The sequence below is a fragment of the Salvelinus namaycush genome, chromosome 6 (assembly GCF_016432855.1).
Source record: "Salvelinus namaycush isolate Seneca chromosome 6, SaNama_1.0, whole genome shotgun sequence".
NCBI lineage: Eukaryota > Metazoa > Chordata > Actinopteri > Salmoniformes > Salmonidae > Salvelinus > Salvelinus namaycush.
Window position 1 is genome coordinate 26,068,739 of NC_052312.1, and position 24,709 is coordinate 26,093,447.

The 24,709-nt window shown below is 44.8% G+C and overlaps 1 protein-coding gene across 1 annotated transcript in view; it reads left to right on the plus strand.

Annotated features, from left to right (window-relative positions):
• Window positions 1-24,709, plus strand: part of plcb3 (phospholipase C, beta 3 (phosphatidylinositol-specific)) — a 113,704-nt gene that overhangs the window by 70,051 nt on the left and 18,944 nt on the right. The window contains exons 4-27 of the mRNA XM_038996280.1: window positions 5,818-5,967; window positions 6,960-7,039; window positions 7,122-7,175; window positions 7,654-7,726; window positions 8,928-9,028; window positions 9,250-9,416; window positions 9,684-9,830; window positions 10,357-10,514; window positions 12,260-12,342; window positions 12,475-12,559; window positions 13,396-13,552; window positions 18,944-19,042; window positions 19,176-19,249; window positions 19,358-19,454; window positions 19,812-20,021; window positions 20,205-20,359; window positions 20,470-20,631; window positions 21,431-21,530; window positions 21,642-21,746; window positions 22,137-22,231; window positions 22,942-23,077; window positions 23,823-23,858; window positions 23,979-24,088; window positions 24,312-24,421. Coding sequence (XP_038852208.1) covers window positions 5,818-5,967; window positions 6,960-7,039; window positions 7,122-7,175; window positions 7,654-7,726; window positions 8,928-9,028; window positions 9,250-9,416; window positions 9,684-9,830; window positions 10,357-10,514; window positions 12,260-12,342; window positions 12,475-12,559; window positions 13,396-13,552; window positions 18,944-19,042; window positions 19,176-19,249; window positions 19,358-19,454; window positions 19,812-20,021; window positions 20,205-20,359; window positions 20,470-20,631; window positions 21,431-21,530; window positions 21,642-21,746; window positions 22,137-22,231; window positions 22,942-23,077; window positions 23,823-23,858; window positions 23,979-24,088; window positions 24,312-24,421 — 2,744 coding nt within the window. The remainder of the gene's footprint in view (window positions 1-5,817; window positions 5,968-6,959; window positions 7,040-7,121; window positions 7,176-7,653; window positions 7,727-8,927; window positions 9,029-9,249; window positions 9,417-9,683; window positions 9,831-10,356; window positions 10,515-12,259; window positions 12,343-12,474; window positions 12,560-13,395; window positions 13,553-18,943; window positions 19,043-19,175; window positions 19,250-19,357; window positions 19,455-19,811; window positions 20,022-20,204; window positions 20,360-20,469; window positions 20,632-21,430; window positions 21,531-21,641; window positions 21,747-22,136; window positions 22,232-22,941; window positions 23,078-23,822; window positions 23,859-23,978; window positions 24,089-24,311; window positions 24,422-24,709) is intronic.

The following is a 24,709-nucleotide window of genomic DNA, read 5'->3' on the forward strand; positions in this document are numbered from 1 at the left end:
AGCTGATGTGAGTAAGACCTTTAAACAGGTCAACATTCAGAAGGCCGCTGGGCCAGACGAATTACCAGGACGTGTGCTCCGAGCATGAGCTGACCAACTGGCAAGTCTCTTCACTGACATTTTCAACCTCTCCCTGTCTGAGTCTGTAATACCAACATGTTTCAAGCAGACCACCATATTCCCTGTGCCCAAGAACGCCAAGGTAGCCTGCCTAAATGACTACTGACCCATAGCACTCACGTCTGTAGCCATGAAATGCTTTGAAAGACTGGTCATGGCTCACATCAACACCATTATCCCAGAAACCCTAGACCCACTCCAATTTGCATACCGCACCAACAGATCCACAGATGATGCAATCTCTATTGGACTCCACACTGCCCTTTCCCACCTGGACAAAAGGAACACCTACAGTTGAAGTCGGAAGTTTACATACCCTTATGTTGGAGTCATTAAAACTCGTTTTTCAACCACTCCACAAAATTCTTGTTAACAAACTATAGTTTTGGCAAGTCGGTTAGGACATCTACTTTGTGCATGACAAATAATTTTTCCAACTATTGTTTAGATATAATAATATAATTCACTGAATCACAATTCCAGTGGGCCAGAAGTTTGACTGTGCCTTTAAACCGCTTGGAAAATTCCACAAGATGATTTCATGACTTTAGAAGCTTCTGATAGGCTAATTGACATAATTTGAGTCAATTGGAGGTGTACCTGTGGATGTATTTCAAGGCCTACCTTCAAACTCAGTGCCTCTTTGCTTGACATCATCCAAAGAAATCAGCCAATACCTCAGAAAAGAAATTGTAGACCTCCACAAGTCTGGTTCATCCTTGGGAGAAATTTCCAAACGGCTGAAGGTACCATGTTCATCTGTACAAAGAATTGTACGCAAGTATAAACACCATGGGACCACGCAGCCGTCATACCGCTCAGGAAGGAGACGCATTCTGTCTCCTAGAGATGGACTTACCTTGGTGCGAAAAGTGCAGATCAATCCCAGAACAACAGCAAAGGACCTTGTGAAGATGGTGGAGGATACAGGTACAAAACTATCTATATCCACAGTAAAATGAGTCCTATAACGACAACCTGAACGGCCGCTCAGCAAGGAAGAAGCCACTGCGCCAAAACCGCCATAAAAAAGACAGACTACGGTTTTGCAACTGCACATGGGGACAAAAATCGTACTTTTTGGAGAAATGTCCTCTGTTCTGATGAAAGAAAAATTGAACTGTTTGGCCATAATGACCATCGTTGTGTTTGGAGGAAAAAGGGGGATGCTTGCAAGCTGAAGGACACCATCCCAACCATGTAGCACAGGGGTGGCAGCATCATGTTGTGGGGGTGCTTTGCTGCAGGAGGGTCTGGTGCACTTCACAAAATGGATGGTATCAAGAGGAACGATAATTATGTGGATAAATTGAAGCAACATCTCAAGACATCAGTCAGGAAGTTAAAGCTTGGTCGCAAATGGGTCTTCCAAATGGACAATGACCCCAAGCATACTTCCAAAGTTGTGGTAAAATGGCTTATGGACAACAAAGTCAAGGTATTGGAGTGGCCATCACAAAGCCCTGACCTCAATCCCATAGAACATTTGTGGGCAGAACTGAAAAAAGCGTGTGCGAGCAAAGAGGCCTACAAACCTGACTCAGTTACACCAGCTCTGTCAGGAGGAATGGGCCAAAATTCACCTAACTTATTGTGGGAAGCTTTTGGAAGGCTACCTGAAATGTTTTACCCAAGTTAAACAATTTAAAGGCAATGCTACCAAATACTAATTGAGTGTATGTAAACTTCTGACCCACTGGGAATGTGATGAAAGAAATAAAAGCTGTAATAAATCATTCTCTCTACTATTATTCTGACATTTGACATTCTTAAATTACAGTGGTGATCCTAACTGACCTAAGACAGGGAATTTTTACTAGGATTAAATGTCAGGAATTGTGAAAAACTGAGTTTAAATGTATTTGGCTAAGGTGTATGTAAACTTCCGACTTCGACTGTATATTATCCCCCCACTTCTAAAACCAAAGTTGCATCCCTGCATACAGTATAACGTTTATATTATTAACAGAAGAACAGAATGACAAGATCTTATAGAGCAGGACTACCCAACTGGTGGACTGCGGGCGAAATATTTGGCCCCCCAAGTTTTCTGGAAATGAGAGACACGTGATCTTATACAAATGTAAGGAAGGTTTGAAATGACTATGTTTTAGTCAAATATTATATATGTTTGGGCTTCTTGCTGTCAGTTTGCAATCTACAAATTATTTGTATTTATGTTCCGGCCCCCTGACCATCCGCTCAATAAAGACTTTACTGAATTAGATTTCATCTAAGGAAATCAGTCAATTGAAATAAATTCATTAGACCCTAATCTATGGATTTCACATGACTAGGCAGGTGTGCCTCCATGGGTGGGCCTTGGAGGGCATAGGCCCACCAACTTGGCAGCCAGGCCCAGCCAATCAGAATGTGTTTTTCCTGACTAAAGAGCTTTATTACAGGAATACTCCTCAGCACCCCCCCCACCCCCCCAGACGATCCCACAGTTGAAGAAGCCAGATGTGGAGTTCCTGGGCTGGCGTGGTTACTGCCAAATTCTCTATAAATGAAGTTGGAGGCAGCTTATGGTAGAGAAATGAACATGCAATTATCTGGCAACAGCTCTGGTGGACATTCCTTCAGTCAGCATGCCAATTGCACGCTCCCTCAAAACTTGAGACATCTCTGGCGTTGTGTTGTGTGACAAAACTGCACATTTGGTTATTCTTTAAAAGTGCCTTCCTCACCATTATTAAATAAGCATGCTCCAGTCAAAAAATGTAGAACCAGGAACAGATATAGCCCTTGGTTCACTCCAGACCTGTCTGCCCTTGACCAGTACAAAAACATCCTGTGGCGTACTGCATTAGCATCGAACAGCACCCATGATATGCAACTTTTCAGGGACGTTAGGAACCAATATACACAGGCAGTTAGGAAAGCTAAGGCTACCCTTTTCAAACAGAAATTTGCATCCTGTAGCACAAACTCAAAAAAGTTCTGGGATACTGTAAATTCCATGGAGAATAAGAGCACCTCCTCCCAGTTGAGGCTAGGAAACACTGTCACCACCAATAAATCTGCTTTAATTGAGAATTTCAACAAGCATTTTTCTACGGCTGGCCATGCTTTCCACCTGGCTACCCCTACCCCGGGTAGGGGTAGCCAACTGCCTTGCACCCCCCACAGCAACTCGCCCAAGCCTCCACCATTTCTCCTTCACCCAAATCCAGATAGCTGATGTTCTGAAAGAGCTGCAAAATCTGGACACCTACAAATGAGCCGGGCTAGACAATCTGGACCCTCTCTTTGTAAAAATATCTGCCGAAATTGTTGCAACCCTTATTACTAGCCTGTTCAACCTCTCTTTCGTATCGTTTCAGATTGTCAAAGATTGGAAAGCTGCAGCTTTCATCCTCTTCAAAGGGGAGACACTCTAGACCCAAACTGCTACAGACCTATATCTATCCTACCCTGTCTTTCTAAGGTCTTCAAAAGCCAAGTTAATAAACAGACTACTGACCATTTCGAATCCCACCGTACCTTCTCCGCTATGCAATCTGGTTTCAGAGCTGGTCATGGGTGCACCTCAGCCACGTTCAAGGTTCTAAACGATATCATAACCACCATCGATAAGAGACATTACTGTGCAGCCGTCTTCATCAACCTGGCCAAGGCTTTCGACTCTGTCAATCACCACATTCTTATCGGCAGACAAAACAGCCTTGATTTCTCAAATGACTGCCTCGCCTGGTTCACCAACTACTTCTCTGATAGAGTTCAGTGTGTCAAATTGGAGGGCCTGTTGTCCGAACCTCTGGCAGTCTCTATGGGGGTGCCACAGAGTTCAATTCTTGGGCCGACTCTCTTCTCTGTATACATCAATGATGTCGCTCTTGCTGCTGGTGATTCTCTGATCCACCTCTACGCAGACGACACCGTTCTGTATACTTCTGGCCCTTCTTTGGACACTGTGTTAACTAACCTACAGACGAGCTTCAATGCCATACAACTCTCCTTCCGTGGCCTCCAACTGCTCTTAAATGCAAACTAAATGCATGCTCTTCAACCGGTCGCTGCCCACACCTGCCCGCCCGTCCAGCATCACTACTCTGGACGGTTCTGACTTAGAATATGTGGACAACTACAAATACCTAGGTGTCTGGTTAGACTGTAAACTCTCCTTCCAGACTCACATTAAGCATCTCCAATCCAAAATTAAATCTAGAATCTTCTTCCTATTTCGCAACAAAGCATCCTTCACTCATGCTGCCAAACATACCCTCGTAAAACTGACCATCCTACCGATCCTTGACTTCGGCGATGTCATTTACAAAATGGCCTCCAACACTCTACTCAACAAATTGGATGCAGTCTATCACAGTGCCATCCATTTTGTCACCAAAGCCCCATATACTACCCACCACTGCGACCTGTACACTCTCGTTGGCTGGCCCTCGCTTCATACTCGTTGCCAAATCCACTGGCTCCAGGTCATCTACAAGTCTCTGCTAGGTAAAGCCCCACCTTATCTCAGCTCACTGGTCACCATAGCAGCACCCACCCATAGCACGCGCTCCAGCAGGTATATCTCACTGGTCACCCCCAAAGCCAATTCCTCCTTTGGCCACCTTTCCTTCCAGTTCTCTGCTGCCAATGACTGGAACGAACTGCAAAAATCACTGAAGCTGGAGACTCATATCTCCCTCACTAGCTTTAAGCACCAGCTGTCAGAGCAGCTCACAGATCACTGCACCTGTACATAGCCCATCTGCAAATAGCTCGTCCAACTACCTCATCCCCATACTGTATTTATTTATTTATCTTGCTCCTTTGCACCCCAGTATCTCTACTTGCACGTTCGTCTTCTGTACATCAATCACTCCAGTGTCTAATTGGTATATTGTAATTACTTTGCCACCATTGCCTATTTATTGCCTTACCTCCCTTATCTTACCTAATTTGCACACAGTGTATATAGATTTTCTTCACCTGTATTATTGACTGTATGTTTTGTTTATTCCATGTGTAACTCTGTGGTGTTGTATGTATCGAACTGCTTTGCTTTATTCTTGGCCAGGTCGCAGTTGTAAATGATAACTTGTTCTCAACTAGCCTACCTGGTTAAATAAAGGTGAAATTATTATTATATATATTTTTTTAAAGTGGCCTTTTATTGTCCTCAGCACAAGATGCACCTGTTATGATCATGCTGTTTAGTCAGCTTCTGGATATGCCACACCTGTCAGGTCTTGGCAAAGTGCTCACTAACAGGGATGAAAACAGATTTGTGCACAACATTTGAGAGAAATAAGCTTTTTGTGCATATGAAACATTTCTGGGATATTTTATTTCAGCTCATTAAACATGGGACCAACACATTTTGTTCAGTGTAGTTGATGATCCCTCTTATAGAGAATGAACAGTAAAGTATAGAAAAATGTCCAAAGCTGGGAAGGACGATGGTAGTTGGTATGTTGTTAGTTTGTGTATGTATGTTGAAGGACCGTGTGTCAGTGATGCGTTACTGATGTGTATGTGGTTATGGTGTAGTTAGTACGTTCTTAGCGTGTATTTAGTATATTATTAGCATATTGTATTTTACTAACGTGTTGTACGTTCTCTCCCATAGGACCCGGTATTAAGAGGTGCACTGGGTTCAGTAACAGAAGTGCTGCGGTTATTAACATGTTTATAATGTGTTGTTACATGTTTTTAGTGTGTAGTTATAGTGTTGTGTATTGTCTCTGGTAGGACCCACGTGTCAGAGAGGTTTTGGGGTTCGGTAAACCAGGCGAAGGAGGTGTTGCCGTGGAGGGGAAGCTGGTAACGGTTGTCCACGGCAATGACCTGGTCAACGTATCCTTCCTCAACTTCCAGGCCATGCAGGAAGACACTGCCAAGGTTACCATGGAAATACCTTTCTCTCTCCTCCCCTCTCATCCATCACTACTCTCATCCCTCTATCACTATCTTCTCTCATCCCTCTATCACTATCGTCTCTCCTATCATCCCTCTATCACTCCTTTCTTGTTCCCTCTGCCCCTTTTCTCCCTCTTCCCTCCTTCCTTGGATTACCATGGAAAGACCTCTCGTCTCATCCCTCTCACTCTGTTCCCTCCTCTCCTCTCATCTCCTCTCACCCCTTTATCACTTTATTTTATCCTCTCCTATCATCCATCCCTCCTCTCACTCCTCTTCTCTCCTCTCACCTATTGCTACCTCTGTCCCCTTCACTCTCTCTCCCTTCCTTCCTTGACTTACAATGGAAACACCTCTACTCATCTCTCAAATCCCTCTCTCACTTGCCTCTCTATATCGTTACCTTTGTATCTTCATTCCATCTTTCCTCCTTCCTTGACTTAACAAATAAACAATATAATCTCCATCTATCACTCTCTTCTCTCTCTGCTTATGTTTTTTCTGTTTCTCTCTCTCTCACTCTCTCTCCTCTCACCCTCTAACACTGAGCTGCTCACCTGTTCCTGTTGTTTGTTCCCTCCTCCTTTCTCTCTTTCACTCCATCTCTTTTATGTTTGCATTCATCTCTCTCATCCCTCCCTCCTTCCTTCCCCCTCCACTCCCTCTGTTTTCCCCTTCTGTGTGTCCCCCAAATGACACCCTATTCCCTACATAGTGCACTACTTTTCACCAGAGCCCTATGGGCCTTAGTCAAAAGCAGTGCACTATATAGGGAATGGGGTGCCATTTGGGACATGTCCTGTGTCTCTCAGTCCCTGCACTGATTGTGTTCTTTGTGATATTGAGTCTGTTGTTTGTGTTTATGTAACTGTGGGTGGTATTACAGTTATGATTGTAAGTGCTGATCATGTATGTGTTTGTGTGTGTATCACTGTTCTTGATAATAATTGTTCAATGTGTGTGTGTATGTTCAGGTGTGGACAGAGGAGCTGTTTAAACTGGCCACAAACATTCTGTCTCAGAATGCATCTCGCAACACATTCCTCCTCAAAGCGTAAGTTGTGTGTGTGTGGTGTGCATCTTATTCATACTGAAATAGCATGTTTTTTGATGCTCTCTCTCTCTCTCTTTCTCAGGTACACCAAGTTAAAGTTGCAGGTGAATCAGGATGGAAAGATTCCAGTGAAGAAGTGAGACACACACATACACACTTCTGCCATTCCTGACATAGTTATCAGACATGACTTTCCACTTTCTCAGTTTCACTTTCTCCCTCTGTTGTTCTCTACCTTCTCTCTCTTTTTCTCTCCTTCTGGCTCTCTATCCCTCTCAACTAATTTTAATGTAACTGAAATCCAGCCAATGTAACAGTTTGTTTCCAAACTAAATGCAACGTGCTTAGGTGAACTTAATTATTACATCCAATTTAGTAAGATGGATTCTAACGATCACACATCCTCTCCCCCTCCATCTCTCTCCATTTCAATTCAGTTGAAATGCTTTATTGGTGTGACAATCTTTTTTTGTGTTGCCAAATCAGCAATGCTGAACAAGTCTCTCGCTCTCTCTTCCCTCCCCTCCTCATCTTCCTCCCTCTGTCTCCCTGCCTCCCTCTGTCTCCCTCCCTCCCCCTCTCCCTCTTTCCCTCCCTCACTCTTTCTCGCTCAGTATTCTTAAGATGTTTTCAGATAAGAAGCGAGTGGAGACAGCGCTGGAGCAGTGTGGTTTGGTCCCCAACAGGGTAATCTATCAATCACTCAATCAATGAATTAACTATCAATCTATAATCACCTCTCTGTCATAGTTATCAGTAAAATTATTATTGATCCACAATCCTTAATTTATTCATGTGGTTGGAATAGTGTGGTCTGATCAGGGTAAACAATATCTTGAACTATAACCAATGACCTCATCTCTAACCTGTCTGGCACAGTTATCAGTTATCAAATTCGTCCATAATCCTCCATTTATGTCTATCAGTAAATACGGTGTAGGATGAAGTTGCCCCTAGAGCTGATCAGCATATGTGAACTGCTGAAAGCATTGCAAAGTCAGGTTCAAAGGTCAAAGTTCAAACCCATTTCCTCCGTAATCTCGTGGTGTCCCTTAAGCCGTCCGCATGCTTCCCATCTGAAACAGTTCAGAACAGTTTGTGCATATACTGTATTATTACAACATTTTGTGACGTTTTGGTTTTCGGCAAGGGTTTTTTCGGCTGTTCGTGCACACAAATTCAAGTCTTTGCACCTTCGTCGGTCATTGGTCAACAGTAGGGATTCTTCAATGAAGTGCTTGTTGTCATTGAACGATAGATGACTCGTTTTCATGCACAATTTTTCACTTGAGAATTACTGCACCAAACATCATAGTTGAGTGTAAAATAGCATGTGGGAGGCTTTAGTCGTAGACCATTTCTCCCTATGAATACACACACACACACACACACACACACACACACACACACACACACACACACACACACACACACACACACACACACACACACACACACACACACACACACATATATATATATATATACATATCAGTGCCTTGGCAACATAGTGTGTTGCCCTGGTAACTGTTGTATGTAGCTGGTCATACCAGGACCGTGTGTTATTATTGTCCCATTCTGCCCCCTGCTGATACAATAACAGAAGGGCTGTTAAACTGACTGTCAAGGCTTTTACACATCTATTAAACTAAACCCAACCATCTACGGACAGTTGCTGAGAGAATCTTGATGATGTGTAGCTGGACATAGTTGTTCATAGTTCCACCAGTTGGTGTTGCGGGGAAAACAACCCAACAGATCAATAGTTAGTTTGCTGTAGTTTGATAGATGTGTAGAAGCCTTTCAACTGACACTTTATCTCTTCTCTCACTCTTTCTCCCTGCCTCCCTCTCTCCGCCTCCCTTCATCCCTCGCCACCTCGCTGTAGGTGGAGGGCATTAAGCCAGATGATTTTACATGGGAAATGTTCCAGAGCTTTCTACACAGTCTCTGTCTACGACCAGAGATAGAACGCATCTTTGTCGAGCTGTGAGTCACTCACACACACGAATGCATGAACGTGCGCACATACACACACACACACACACACACACACACACACACACACACACACACACACAAACAAACAAGCGCACACATACACCAAAATAACATGTTATGATGCCATCGTAATAGAATGTTGTGATGCTAGGCTGCACCAGATTCAAATCTCAACACTATTTTCTCTTGAACCCCCCCCCTCCCCTCAGTGGTTCTAGGGGAAAGCCTTTCCTCTCCTTGGATCAGCTGACAGACTTTATAAACCGTCGTCAGAGAGACTCTCGTCTCAACGAGGTCCTCTATCCTCCTCTGAAGAGAGAGCAGATCAGACAGCTGATGGAGAAATACCAGAGCAATGCCAGCCAGCTGGAGAGAGGTAATGGGGGCAGAGAGAGACTGTGTTTGTGGTTGTTGTGTGTATATGTGTTTGCACAGACACCTGTATGTGTTTATTTTTGATCACTCACTTCTCTTCCCACTTTCTCTCTCTCCCTCTCTCTCTCTGTCTCTCTCTGTCTCTCTCTGTCTCTCTCTGTCTCTCTCTCTCTCTCTCTCTCTCTCTCTCTCTCTCTCTCTCTCTCTCTCTCTCTCTCTCTCTCTCTCTCTCTTACTCTCCCCCCCCCCCCCCCCCCCCCCCCCCCAGATCAGATCAGTCTGATGGGGTTCAGTAAATATCTAGGAGGAGAGGAGAATACTATCGTCCCACCAGAGAGACTAGATATCATAGATGATATGAACCAGCCCCTGTCCCACTACTTCATCAACTCTTCACACAACACCTACCTCACAGGTAGGTACAGACACACACCCGGACACACACACAAATGCACACGCTCAAATGCATGCAAACACGTCACAAGTTCACACACACTGAGATATGCACACAGACAAGCCTCACAGCTACACACACACAGGTAGCCTAGCGGTTAAGAGCGTTGGGCCAGTAACTGAAAGGTCGCTGGTTTGAATCCCTGTGCCGGCAAAATGGAAAAAATCAACCGTTCTGCCCTTGAGCAAGGCAGTTAATCCACAAGAACAACTGCTCCCCAGGCGCCAATGACATGGACGTCGATTCAGATAGCCCCCCGCACCTCTCTGATTCAGAGGGGTTAAATGTGGAAGACACATTTAGTTGAACACATTCAGTTGTGCAACTGAATAGGTATCCTCTCACCCACACACACACGCATACACACTGCACATGGATACACATGCCACACACACACACACACAATGATACACTCGCACACTCGCACACTCGCACACTAATCTCACTCATTCTTACCTCATCTACCCCCCCCCCCCCCACCGCACAGTTGGTCAGTTGACCGGTCTGTCATCGGTGGAGATGTATCGCCAGGTGTTGCTGACTGGCTGTCGCTGTATAGAGCTGGACTGTTGGAAGGGACGGCCGCAGGATGAGGAACCTTACATCACGCACGGCTTTACCATGACCACTGAGATACCCTTCAAGGTGTGTGTGTGTGTGTGTGTGTGGTGGGGGGGGTTCAGTATGTGTGTTAACTTCTTCACTTTACAAAAATATAAACGCAACATGTAAAGTGCGTTTATAAGCTGCAAAGTGTTTGTAAAGTGTTTCGTAAGCTGAAATAAAAGATCCCTGAAATGTTCCATATGCACAAAAAAGGTTATTTCTCTCAAATGTTGTGCACAAATTTGTTTACATCCCTGTTAGTGAGCATTTCTCCTTTGCCAAGATAATCCACCAACCTGGCAGGTGTGGCATATCAAGAATCTGATTTAACAGCATGATCATTACACAGGTGCACCTTGTGCTGGGGACAATAAAAGGCCACTCTAAAATGTGCAGTTTTTGTCACACAACACAATGCCACAGATGTCTCAAGTTTTGAAGGAGCGTGCAATTGTCATGCTGACTGCAGGAATGTCCAACGGAGCTGTTGCCAGAGAATTGGATGTTCATTTCTCTACCATAAGCTGCCTCCAGAGAATTTGGCAGTACGTCCAACCGTCCTCACAACTGCAGACCACATTTTTATTTTTATTTTTTTTAGTCATTTAGCAGACGCTCTTATCCAGAGCGACTTACAGTAGAGTGCATACATTTTATTACATTTTACATACTGAGACAAGGATATCCCTACCAGCCAAACCCTCCCTAACCCAGACGACGCTATGCCAATTGTGCGTCGCCCCACGGACCTCCCGGTTGCGGCCGGCTGCGACAGAGCCTGGGCGCGAACCCAGCCCAGCCTGGGCGCGAACCCAGAGACTCTGGTAGCGCAGCTAGCACTGCGATGCAGTGCCCTAGACCACTGCGCCACCCGGGAGACACCACATGTATGGTGTTGTGTGGGCAAGTGGTTTGCTGATGTCAATGTTGTGAACAGAGTGCCAGATGGTGGCGGTGGGGTTATGGTACAGGCAGGCATAAGCTTCAGACAACGTACACAATTGCATTTTATCGATAAATATTTGAATGCACAGAGATACCGTGGCGAGATCCTGAGGCCCATTCATCTGCCGCCATCACCTCATGTTTCAGGATGATAAGGCACGGCCCCATATCGCAAGGTACTGTACACAAGTCCTGGAAGCTGAAAATGTCTCAGTTCATCCATGGCCTGGAAACTCCCCAGACATGTCACCTACTGAGCATGTTTGGGATCCTCTGGACCGACCTGTACGAACTGTGTTTCAGTTCCCTCTGGGTTTGGCCGGGGTAGGCCGTCATTGTAAATAAGAATTTGTTCTTAACTGACTTGCCTAGTTAAATAAAGGTTACATATCCAGCAACTTCACACAGCCATTGAAGAGGACAGCATTCCACAGGCCACAATCATCAGCCTGATCAACTCTATGCGAAGGAAATGTGTAGCGCGTCATGAAGCAAATGGTCACACCGGACACTGATCCACGCCCCTACCTTTTTTTAAAGGTATCTGTGACCAACAGATGCATATCTGTGTTCCCAGTCATATGAACTCCATAGATTAGGGCCTAATTTATTTATTTCAATTGACTGGTTTCCTTATATGAACTGTAATTCAGTAAAATCTTTGAAAGTGTTATATATTTCTGTTCAGTATGCATCACACAAGGCTTCACCATGACCACGGAGATACCCTTTAATGTTCTTAATCACACATATTATTGGATGTGTCTGAAATGGAATTCTATTTTTGACCTCTCTCTCTCTCACACTCTCTCTCTGTCTCTTCTCTGTCTCTCCTATAGGAGGTGATTGAAGCAATAGCAGAAAGTGCGTTTAAGACCTCTCCCTATCCCGTAATCCTCTCCTTTGAAAACCATGTTGACTCGTGAGTGATCATTCTGGGTAGTGATAAGGAGAATGGCTCATTGAAAGAAAAACAAAAAGTATATCTCTCTTATTCCATAATTTTTTTTCTCTTTCTCTCTATCTCGTCCCCCCCGTACCATCCCTCTCTCAGGGCGAAGCAGCAGGCCAAGATGGCGGAATATTGTAGGACTATTTTTGGCGACGCCCTCCTCATCGACCCTCTAGAGAAATACCCGGTAGGCCTGGCTAGGGGTTAGAGGTCAAGGGTTAGGGTTAGGGGTTGGGGTGATTCTTAAGGGCGGGACACACCATAACAGACGTCGACCTTGTTCGGTAGAGCACCTGCTGGGTGGAATGAAACAGAAAATGACAGCAGATGTTCTGTGGTCAGAGGTGATAGGACTGCCACCTGCTGCACATGACCAACATTCATTATGGTGTAAAAAAAAGTGTACCCAAACTCGCTTCAGCCCAGCTTAAACACAAAAGGGGAATCAGGTGCTCGACTGAGGTACTTGAATTTTTTTTTAAACATTCCTTACCCCAGAATACTTCAAAGAATAAAGAAAAAGGAAGAAAAAAGAGCACTCTGTACTCATAGAACTGCTACGTTTATTCACGGGACATACAAAAAGGCTTATGTTTCGGAATAATGGGACAATAAGAGCCTCTACGTAATAAACATAATTATGTGAGGCTCTGATGAAGTGTCCTGGGGTAAGGAATGTTTTTTGGTTCATTATCATGTGTCCCATCCTTTAGGACGGTTTCAAGTGATACTTTAAAAAATATATATTCCCAAGTATTCCCACCCAAAGTAGAGAGACATATGATCGTATACAAATGTAAGCAAGGTTTGAAATGATAATTTTTTTGTCAAATATTATATATTATTTTTGTGGGTAATTTGCAGTCAACTAATTATTTGGAATTATGTTCTGGCCCCCACGACCAGCCGCTCAAGATAAAATTGGCCCTCGGCTGAATCTAGTTGATGATCCCTGCTTTAGGAGCTGGTTCTAGGCCTTAAACTTTTTTACTAATGTATTATATTATCTCTCCATTCCTATAGCTGATCCCTGTTCAGCCCTTACCCTCGCCCCAGGAGCTGCTGGGTAAGATTCTGATAAAGAACAAGAAGAAGCACCACCACCGAGCGTCCAGCGGGGGCAACATGAGGAGGAGGACAGGAGAAATAGACGCTCTGGAGCAGGCTTCACCTGTTAACGGTATATACAATATAGTATTCAGACCCCTTGACTTTTTAAAAATGTTGCAGCCTTATTCTAAAATGTATTACATAATTTTTCTTTCTCACCAATCTACACACAATACCCCATAATGAAAAAGCAAAAACAGGTTTTTAGACATATTTGCAAATGTATATTTAAAAAAAACGGAAATACCACATTTACACAAGTATTCAGACCCTTTACTCAGTACTTTGTTGAAGCACCTTCGGCAGCGATTACAGCCTCAAGTCTTCTTGGGTATGAAGCTACACGTTTGGCACACCTGTATTTGGGGAGTTTCTCCAATTTTTCTCTGCAGATCCACTCAAGCTCTTTCAGGTTGGATGGGGAGCGTCGCTGCATGGCTATTTTCAGGTATCTCCAGAGATGTTCAATCGGGTTCAAGTCCGGCTGGGCCACTCTGGCTGGGCCACTCAAGGACATTCAGAGACTTGTCCAGAAGCCACTCCTGCGTTATCTTGGCTGTGTGCTTAGGGTTGTTGTCCCATTGAAAGGGGAAACTTCGCCCCAGTCTGAGGTCCTGAGCGCTCTGAAGCAGGTTTTCATCAAGGATATCTCTGTACTTTGCTCTGTTAATCTTTTCCTCGATCCTGACTAGTCTCCCAGTCCATGCCGCTGAAAAACATCCCCACAGCATGACGCTGCCACCACCATGCTTACCCATAGGGATGGTGCCAGGTTTCCTCCAGAAGTGACGCTTGGCAATCATTCCAAAGAGTTCAATCTTGGTTTCATCAGACCAGAGAATCTTGTTTCTCATGTTCTGAGAGTCTTTAGGTGCCTTTTGGCAAACTCCAAGCGGGCTGTCATGTGCCTTTTACTGAGGAGTGGCTTCCGTCTGGCCACTCTACCATAAAGGCCTGATTGGTGGAGTGCTGCAGAGATGGTTGACCTTCTGGAAGGTTCTCCCATCTCCACAAAGGAACTCTGGAGCTGTGTCAGAGTGACCATCAGGTTCTAGATCACCTCCCTTACCAAGGCTCTTCTCCCCCGATTGCTCAGTTTGGCCATGCGGCCAGCTCTAGGAAGAGTCTTGGTGGTTCCAAACTTCTTCCATTTAGGAATGATGGAGGCCACTGTGTTCTTGTGGACCTTCAATGCTGCAGAAATGTTTTTTTGGTACCCTTCCCCAGATCTGTGGCTCGACACAGTCCAGTCTATGAGCTTTACAGACAATTCCTTTGACCTCATGGCTTGGTTTATTCTCTGACATGAACTGTCAACCTTATATAGACAGGTGTGTGCCTTTCCAAATCATGTCCAATCAATTGAATTTACCACAGGTGGACTACAATCAAGTTGTAGAAACATCTCAAGCATGATCAATGGAAACAGAATGCACCTGAGCTCAATTTTGAGTCTCAATGCAGGCTCTGAATAAATAAGGTATTAATGTTTTTTATTTATTTCTCACACAATACCCACACACATTCACATACACATAACACAAATTCATACCGACACAGCACAAACACACACACACACACACACACACACACACACACACACACACACACACACACACACACACACACACACACACACACACACACACACACACACACACACTACATTGTAGAATAATAGTGATAACATCAAAACTATGGAATAACACATATGGAATCATGTAGTAACCAAAAAAGTGTTAAACAAATCAAAATATATTTTAGATTTTAGATTCTTCAAAGTAGCCACCCTTTGCCTTGATGACAGCTTTGGAAACTCTTGGCATTCTCTCAACCAGCTTCACCTGGAATGCTTTTCCAACAGTCTTGAAGGAGTTCCTACATATGCTGAGCACTTGTTGGCTGCTTTTCCTTCACTCTGCAGTTCAGCTCATCCCAATCCTTCTCAATTGGGTTGAAGTTGGGTGGTTGTGGAGGTCAGGTCATCCGATGCAGTACTCCATCACTCTACATATTTGTCAAATAGCCCTTACACAGCCTGGAGGTGTGTTGGGTCATTGTCCTGTTGAAAAACAGTCCCACTAAGCACAAACCAGATGGAATAGCATATTGCTGCAGAATGCTGTGGTAGCCATGCTGGTTAAGTGTGCCTTGAATTTTAAATAAATCACAGACAGTGTCACCATCAAATCACCATCACACGTCCTCCTCCATGCTTCACGATGTGAACCACACATGCGGAGATGATCCGTTCACCTACTCTGCGTCTCACAAAGACACAGCAGTTGGAACCAAAAATCTCACATTTGGACTCATCCACCAAAGGACAGATTTCCACCGGTCTAATGTCCATTACTCGTGTTTCTTGGCCCAAGCAAGTCTTTTCTTATTATTGGTGTCCTTTTGTAGTGGTTTATTTGCAGCTGATGTTGAGATGTGTCTGCTACTTGAACCCTGTGAAGCATTTATTTGGGCTGTAATTTCCGTGGCTGGTAATTCTAATGAACTTATCCTCTGCAGCAGAGGTAACTCTGGGTTTTCCTTTGCTGTGGCGGTCCTCATATGAGCCAGTTTCATCATAGCGCTTGATTGTTTTTGTGACTGCACTTGAAGAAAGTTCTTGAAATGTTCCACATTGACTGACATTCATGTCTTAATGTAATGATAGACTGTTGTTTCTCTTTGTTTATTTGAGCTGTTCTTGCCATAATATAGACTTGGTCTTTTACCAAATAGGGCTATCTTCTGTATACCACCCCTACCTTGTCACAACACAACCGATTGGCTCAAGCACATTTAAATGTAAAGAAATTCCACAAATTAACTTTTAACAAGGCACACCTGTTAATTGAAATGCATTCCAGGTGACTACCTGATGAAGCTGGTTGAGAGAATGCCAAGAGTGTGCAAAGCTGTCATCAAGGCAAAGGGTGGCTACTTTGAAGAATCTCAAATATGAAATATATTGGTTACTACATGATTCCAAATGTGTTACTTCATAGTTTTGATGTCTTCACTATTATTCTACAATGTAGAAAATAGTACAAATAAAGAAAAACCCAGAGATGAGTAGGTTTGTCCAAACTTTTGACTGGTACTGTATATGCTGCTACTCTATTCTTTATTTTACTCTTTTTATTATTATTATCTATCCTGATGCATAGTCACTTTACCCTGCCTTCATGTAAGTACAGTGAGCTCCAAAAGTATTTGGACAGTGACACATTTTGTTGTTTTGGCTCTCTATTCCAGCACTTTGGATTTGAAATGATACAATGACTATGAGGTTAAAGTGCAGACTGTTTTAGGGACCAAAAGTATTGGGACAAATTCACTTATACAGTGGCAAGAAAAAGTATGTGAACCCTTTGGAATTACCTGGATTTCTGTGTAAATTGGTCATAAAATGTGGAGAGATAGTAATACACATAAAATGTGTGTGTGCACTTACGGAGGACCTACTGTATCATCCTATCATCCTTTCATTCCTTCCTTTCTAGTTTCTCTTCCTCTGTATCTGCTGCTAAAGCCACTTTCTACCACTCTAAATTTCAAGCGTCTGCCTCTAACCCTAGGAAACTCTTTTCCACCTTCTCCTCCGTCCTTAATCCTCCACCCCCTCCCCCCACCTCCTCTCTCTCTGCTTTGTCAACCACTGAAAAAAAGGTTGACGGCATCCACTACTCATTCACTCAGCCTGTTGAGTCCACTGGTGTCACTCACACAGAACTACCCTACGCCTTGACCTCTTTCTCCCCTCTCTCTCCAGATGAAATCCTGCGACTAGTGAGGTATTGCCGCCCGACAACCTGTCCGCTCGGCCCCATCCCTGCCTGCCTTCTCCAGACCATCTCTGGAGACCTTCTCCCATTCCTCACCTCCTTCATCAACTCAGTGGTCAGGGATGGTTCTAACTTCAAAATGGCCTGAGTCGCTCCCCTCCTCAAGAAACCGACACTCATCTGATGTCAAAAACTACAGACCTATATCCCTTCTCTGATTAACTTTTTCGTTATCTCTCTCAGAACGATCTTCTTGAACCTAACCAGTCAGGCTTCAAGACTCAACCGAGACTGCTCATCTCTGTGTCATGAAGGCTCTCCACACTGCCAAAGCTGACTATCTCTCCTCTGTTCTTATCTTCCTAGATCTATCCGCTGCCTTCGACAACGTGAACCATCAGATCCTCTTCTCTATCCTCTTAGGGCTGTTCGTGTCAGGCTCTGCACACTCTTCAATTGCATCCCACCTGGCAGGCCTCTCCTACCAGGTGACGTGGAGAGGATCTGTGTCTGCACCACGTACTCTCACTACTGGTGTCCCCCAGGGCTTAGTTCTAGGCCCTCGTCTCTCTATACACCAAGTCACTCAGCTCCGTCATATCCACACATGGTCTCACCTACCATTGCTATGCGGATGACACTCAACTACTTTTCTCCTTCCCCCCTTCTGACACTCAGGTGGTGACATGCATATCTGCGTGCCTGGCAGATATCTCAACTTGGATGTCGGCCCACCACCTCAAGCTCAACCTCGACAAGACGGCGTTGTTCTTTCTCCCGGGAAAGGCCAGTTGACAACTCCACAGTGTCGCCCTCCTGGAGTGCAAAGAACCTTGGCGTGACCCTGGACAACACCCTGTCGTTCTCTGTAAACATCAAAGCAGTGACTTGCTCCTGCAGGTTCATACTCTACAACATCCGTAAAGTACGACCCTACCTCACACAGGAAGTGGTTCGGGTCCTAATCCAGGCACTTGTCCTCTCCCATCTGGAGTACTGCTACTCGCTGTTGGCTGGACACCCCGCTTGTGTGATCAAACCCCTGCAACCTATCCAGAACACTGCAGCCCCGCCTGGTTTTCAACCTTCCCAAGTTCCCCGTTCCTCTGCACACTCCACTGGCTTCCAGTCAAAACTCACATCTACAAAACCATGGTGCTTACCTACGGAACAGCAAGAGGAACTGCCCCTCCCTACCTTCAGGCTTTATTCAAACCCTACACCCCAACCCGAGCACTCCGTTCTGCCACCTCAGGTCTCTTGGCCCTCCCACCCTTACGGGAGGGCAGCGCTCCCGCTCAGCCCAGTCCAAGCTCTTCCCTATCCTGGAACCAGCTTCCCCCTGAAGCTAGGACAGCAGAGTCCCTGTCCTTCTTCTGAAAACAGTATCTTAAATAATCCTCCTCACCGCACTTGTACTTGACCCCCCCCCCCCTTTTCTAGCTCAGACTATAATGATAGCTACTTATTTGAGGAAAAATGTACTTTCTATGCCTGTGATATGTGGTTGTCCCACGTAGCTATCTTAAGATGAATGCAGTAAATGTCTGCTAAATTATTAAAGTGTGTGTGTGTGTGTGTGTGTGTGTGTGTGTGTGTGTGTGTGTGTGTGTGTGTGTGTGTGTGTGTGTGTGTGTGTGTGTGTGTGTGTGTGTGTGTGTGTGTGTGTGTGTGTGTAGACTGCCCATTCAGTGACAGCGAGGGGGGACTGCTGTCCAATGGGGAAGAGAAGCTGGCAGAGAGTCTGGTCAAAGACGGAAATCCTCGGAAGTCAATTGGTCAGTTCACATCTTGAATGAAGAACATGCTGGGGAGGGAGGGATGGAGAGAGGAAGGGAAGAGAAGGATGGATGAATGGGTGGCTGGATAGATGAAAGATATTGGTAACAATTGTTTGTGTATGTTTTCTAGGAGGGGAGGGAGAGAGTGATGAGGAGGAGGAAGATGAACCTGTGGCTGAACTGAAGAAACCAAACTCTGACGAGGTGAAACCTTTATTTATTGAATGACCTTCATTGATCCCCGAAGTCTTCTATCGATATGGGTCAGCCCAGTGATACAATGAACACATAACAATTCTCTCTCTGTCTCAGGGTACTGCCAGTAGTGAGGTAAATGCGACAGAGGAGATGTCTACTCTTGTCAACTACATAGAACCTGTCAAGTTCAAGAGCTTTGAGGTCGCAAACAGTGAGTGTGTGTGTCTGATGAAAGCAAGCAAGGTGTGTGTGTGTGTGTGTGTGTGTGTGTGTGTGTGTGTGTGTGTGTGTGTGTGTGTGTGTGTGTGTGTGTGTGTGTGTGTGTGTGTGTGTGTGTGTGTGTGTGTGTGTGTGTGTGTGTGTGTGTGTGTCAATGATGTGCATCATTGGTGTGCGTGTGTATATGTGAGTGAGCGGATAGGTGTCATTAGGCCTAATCACTCCTCTCATGTAGTGCATAAGGCTAGCTAAATTACTAATTCATAGTTCATTATTAGCCAAGAGACACACACTGTCACATTGATTTGAACTGATTTGTACATATTCTCTCTCTCACTCTCTCTCACAGAGAGGAATAAGTATTTTGAGATGTCATCGTTTGTGGAGACCAAGGGTATGGACACACTGAAGAGTGCACCCATCGAGTTTGTTGAATACAATAAGAAGCAGCTGAGTCGTATCTATCCTAAAGGGACGAGAGTTGATAGTTCGAACTACATGCCCCAACTCTTCTGGAACGTAGGCTGTCAGATGGTGGCGCTAAACTTCCAGACACTCGGTATGTCGATCTTTCTTCCTTATACCTGAACTCTTCTTATCGTCTCATACCTTTCTTTATTATTTTCTCATCTCGCTCTCATCCCTCTCTCTTTCCTTCTGTTATGTCTTCTGTCCCCCTGCTTCACTTATTTCCATGACTGACAATCACCCTCTCTCCCCCTCTCTCCCCCCTCTCTCTCAGACCTGCCCATGCAGTTGAACATGGGTGTGTTTGAGTATAATGGACACAGTGGTTACCTGCTCAAACCAGAATTCATGAGAAGGACAGACAAACACTTTGACCCCTTCACTGAAAACATAGTGGACGGCATCGTAGCCAACACTGTCAAGATCAGGGTAAGTGGGTATGTGTGTCTCGGGACGGGTGGGGGTGGGGCGGTGGGGTTACGTGTGTGTGTATGTATATGTCTGTAACCATCTCCTTCTCTCCATCCCTCCGTCTCCAGGTGATCTCGGGCCAGTTCCTGACCGATAAGAAAGTGGGCGTGTACGTGGAAGTGGACATATTTGGACTTCCTGCTGACACAAAGAGGAAGTACCGTACCAGAACGTCCAATGGTAACAGCCTGGACCCAGTCTGGGACGATGAGACTTTTGTCTTCAACAAGGTAATGTTAATACAGGCTGAAGAGACACACACACCATATCGATACACACACTCACACAGTGTACAAAACATTAGGAACACCTGATCTTTCCATGACATAGACTGACCAGGTGAATCCAACCTACATGTACTGTATATATTACCTCAGTCAGTCACTCCAACCTCATACCCCAGTACACTGACTCGGTACCAGTACTCCTTGTAAATAGGCCTTGTTATTTTATTGTGATACTATTTTCTTTCAAACTTTTTGTTAATTTTCTTACTTTTTAACTGTATTGTTGGGAAAGGGCTCGTAAGTAAGCATTTCACGGTAAAGTCTACACCTGTTTTTGGCGCATGTGACAAATAAAATGTGATTTGAATTGAGATATGGATTGGGTATGTGTGCCATTCAGAGGGTGAATGGGTAAGACAAAAGTTTTAAGTGGCTTTGAACGGGGTATGGTAGTAAGTGCCAGGCACACCGGCTTGAGTCTGTCAAGAACTGCAACGCCGCTGGGTTTTTCACGCTCAAAAGTTTCCCGTGTGTATCAAGAATGGTCCACCACCCAAAGGACATCCAGCTAACTTGACACAACTGTGGGAAGCATTGGATTCAACATCGGCCAGCATCCCTGTGGAATGCTTTCGACACCTTGTAGAGTCCATGCCCTGATGAATTGAGGCTGTTCTGAGGGCAAAAAGGGGGTGCCACGCAATATTAGGAAGGTGTTCCTAATGTTTCGTACACTCAGTGTATAACAATATACACACATAACGATGCACACATACAGAAGGTAACAGCATTCTGTGTGTAGGTGGTCCTGCCCACCCTGGCCTCTCTGAGGATAGCTGTGTTTGAGGAGAACGGGAAGTTCCTCGGACATCGGATCTGCCCTGTGTCAACCATCCGACCGGGTCAGTACTGTGTTTGTCTGCCTGGCTGCGTGTGTGCGGATCTTTTTGATCTTGTATTGTACAGTCTGTTCTTTCAATGCTGTCATCTTGTGTGTGTGTGTGTGTGTGTAGGTTACCACTACATCAGTCTGAAGAATGAGATGAACCAGCCTCTGTTGCTGCCCTCTCTATTGGTCTACACCGAGGCTCAAGACTACATTCCTAATGAACACCAGGGTAAGAAACTACACTACCCATAACCTCCTAGGACTACACTACCCTTAACCCCCTAGGACTATATTACCCATAACCCCATGACCCCCTAGGACTATATTACCCACAACCTCTAGGACTACAGAACTGAGTTATCTGAAATTCCGACCAAGAAAACCTGTTCATTTCCACTTCGTTATCTTCCATGTCGTAATAACAAATCAGAAACTGGGGTATCATCCGTCTATCCTGAGTTTACAGACATGCTGAACTCTGACGTCGCCTACTAAGAAAATTACTTTGATGACGGCATTTTCTGCAGTTAAATCCCAAGAGCAACAAACATTAATAAGTGTGTGTATGTGTACTAGGTCTAGGCACATTGCTAATTTTTGTGTTGTGTGTTTATGTTAGAGTATGCTGAGGCCTTGACTAACCCCATCAAACATGTGAGTCTTTTGGACCAGAGAGAGAGACAGCTAGCTGCTCTGATGGAGGACAACGGCGAGGTGAGGAGACCACACATACACAAACACACACATGTTATGTTCTTCTATCCTCATGGTGATCTAAAATGATTTTACCTAACCCCTAACCGTCAACCTTACCATAACCCTAAACCTAACTCCTAAACCTAACCACTAACCCCTTACCCTAATTTTAACCCTAACCCTAATTGTAACCCTAACCCTAAACCTAACCCCTTAGCTTAAAATAACCTCCCACGAGGGACAATGTTCCTTGTGTTACTATCCTTGTAGGGACTTTGGGGGATTTTACGTCCCCACAAGGATAGAATAACCCATCTACACACACACACACACACACACACACACACACACACACACACACACACACACACACACACACACACACACACACACACACACACACACACACACACACACACACACATCACATGATATGAGGGCTACACTGAGGCGTGGTGAAAACCAGTAGGGTTTTATCTGCTACACTAAGTGTTCTTGGGTGTGATCTATGCATCGAATTCTTGAAAATAGAACCAGAGTATAATTTCCTTGCAGAGCCACGCTGCTTACTACGCCCAGGTTTCATTGAAATGAGTGGGATGCCTCGCAATCTGCAAAAGTTACACATCCAATGTAGCAGGCCTTTGAGACTGATGTCAAAATTGTGAATTAAAGATTTACACAAGTTACAAGTTAAGAATCATCAACCTTCTCTCCGCTGTGTGTAGCGTGTGTTGGAGCAGCCGAAGGAGGGAGAGAGGGATCGGAAGGGCGACGCCCCCCTGGGGAAGATCCCCTCCCCCCTCCACCCCGTCCCCGCCCCCATTGATGACATCAGCGACCTCATCAGCTCACCTGGACCAGGTAGGCCACACTGTAACACACACACACACATATCTTTGGTGTGTTATAGAGGAGGCTGGTGAGTGGAGATATTGGAGGATGGAAAGGTATCAAACACATGACTTGCATATGCGGAGGACACCGATCCATTTATTCCATTCCAGACATTATACTAAGCCCATCCTCCGATATCTCCGTCCACCAGCCACCACTGGTGTGTTTTGTATTGTATTATATATCAGGCCCTATGGAGTTATGGGGATTGGTGCTGTATGTGAGTATTGTGAGTGTTGTATTATTAGTATTGTATTTTTTATTTAACTAGGCAAGTCAGTAAAGAACAAATTCTTCTTTACAATGACGGCCTACCCCAGCCAAACCCTAACCCGAATGACGCTGGGCCAATTGTGGGCCGCCCTATGGGACTCCCAATCACGGCCGGTTGTCATACAACCCAAGATTGAACCAGGTTCTGTAGTGACGCCTCTAGCACTGAGATGCAGTGCCTTAGACGGCTGCGCCACTCGGGAGCCCGTATTTGTTGTTAGTTATCATGTGTAGGCTTAACCAGATGCTCTATTCAAGAACCTGGGCGAGCTATTGGTCGCATTCCAGGCTGACTACATTGCAAATGCAGATCTCAGCATGTCTGCAATGTAGTCAGCCTGGAGCACAACCATTATGTGAGTATCATTGCTGAGTTCTGAAGTGAAAACATCACATCTACATTTCAACCTGTCCTGTACTGTTCCTGTCTCCATGTCAGGCCAGAAAGAGGATCTCATTGCTACAGTCCTGGCAAGTAAGTCATCTCCTATCCACCCATCCACATTACATTACACCACAGAACTCATTATCACCCTCATGTGGTGGGAGGCCAAACCAGTTAGATAATTTCTCCCTTTCTCTCTCGCTCTCTCAGATCTCCAGGCTCAGTCTACAGAAGAGTTGAAACAGCAGAAGTTGTATCTGAAGCTGTTGAAGAAACAATGTAAAGAACTCAAGGAGCTCCGCAAGAAACACCTCAAGAAGGTTAGACTGACACACACACACAGCTTGTCCCTCTTTCTGCAAAATTTGAAATACTAACGTGTAAAGATGTTGTCAATAAACCACAGTGGTATTTTTTATAGACAGCTTAAATCCATTACGAAAACTGCTGTTTGTGATTGCATCAGCACACTGTCTATTTGACATGTGTGTGTGTGTGTCTGTGCACGGTTGTGCGTATATACGTGCGTGTGTGTATTAAAAGGTGTGGGCCCTGAGTAAAGAGCAGAGGAGTCGCTGTAACCAGCTCCGCTCTGACACACAGAGACGACGCAGTCAGATGGAGAAACATCTCAAACGCAGCATGAAGAAAAAGTAAGAGAGCGAGGGAGGGATGGATGGGGCGGATGATGAAGAGTTGGTAGGGGGTGATGAAAAGGAGAAAGGGATTCCAAATCAACCACTTGCCCCTTACACAGGAAAGGTGGGGGAGACACAGTGGGGAATATTTGTGTGTATTAATGTGGTTGTATGTATATATATACAGTGGGGAGAACACGTATTTGATACACTGCCGGGTCTGTAATTTTTATCATAGGTACACTTCAACAGTGAGAGACGTAATCTAAAACAAAAATCCTGAAAATCACATTGTATGATTTT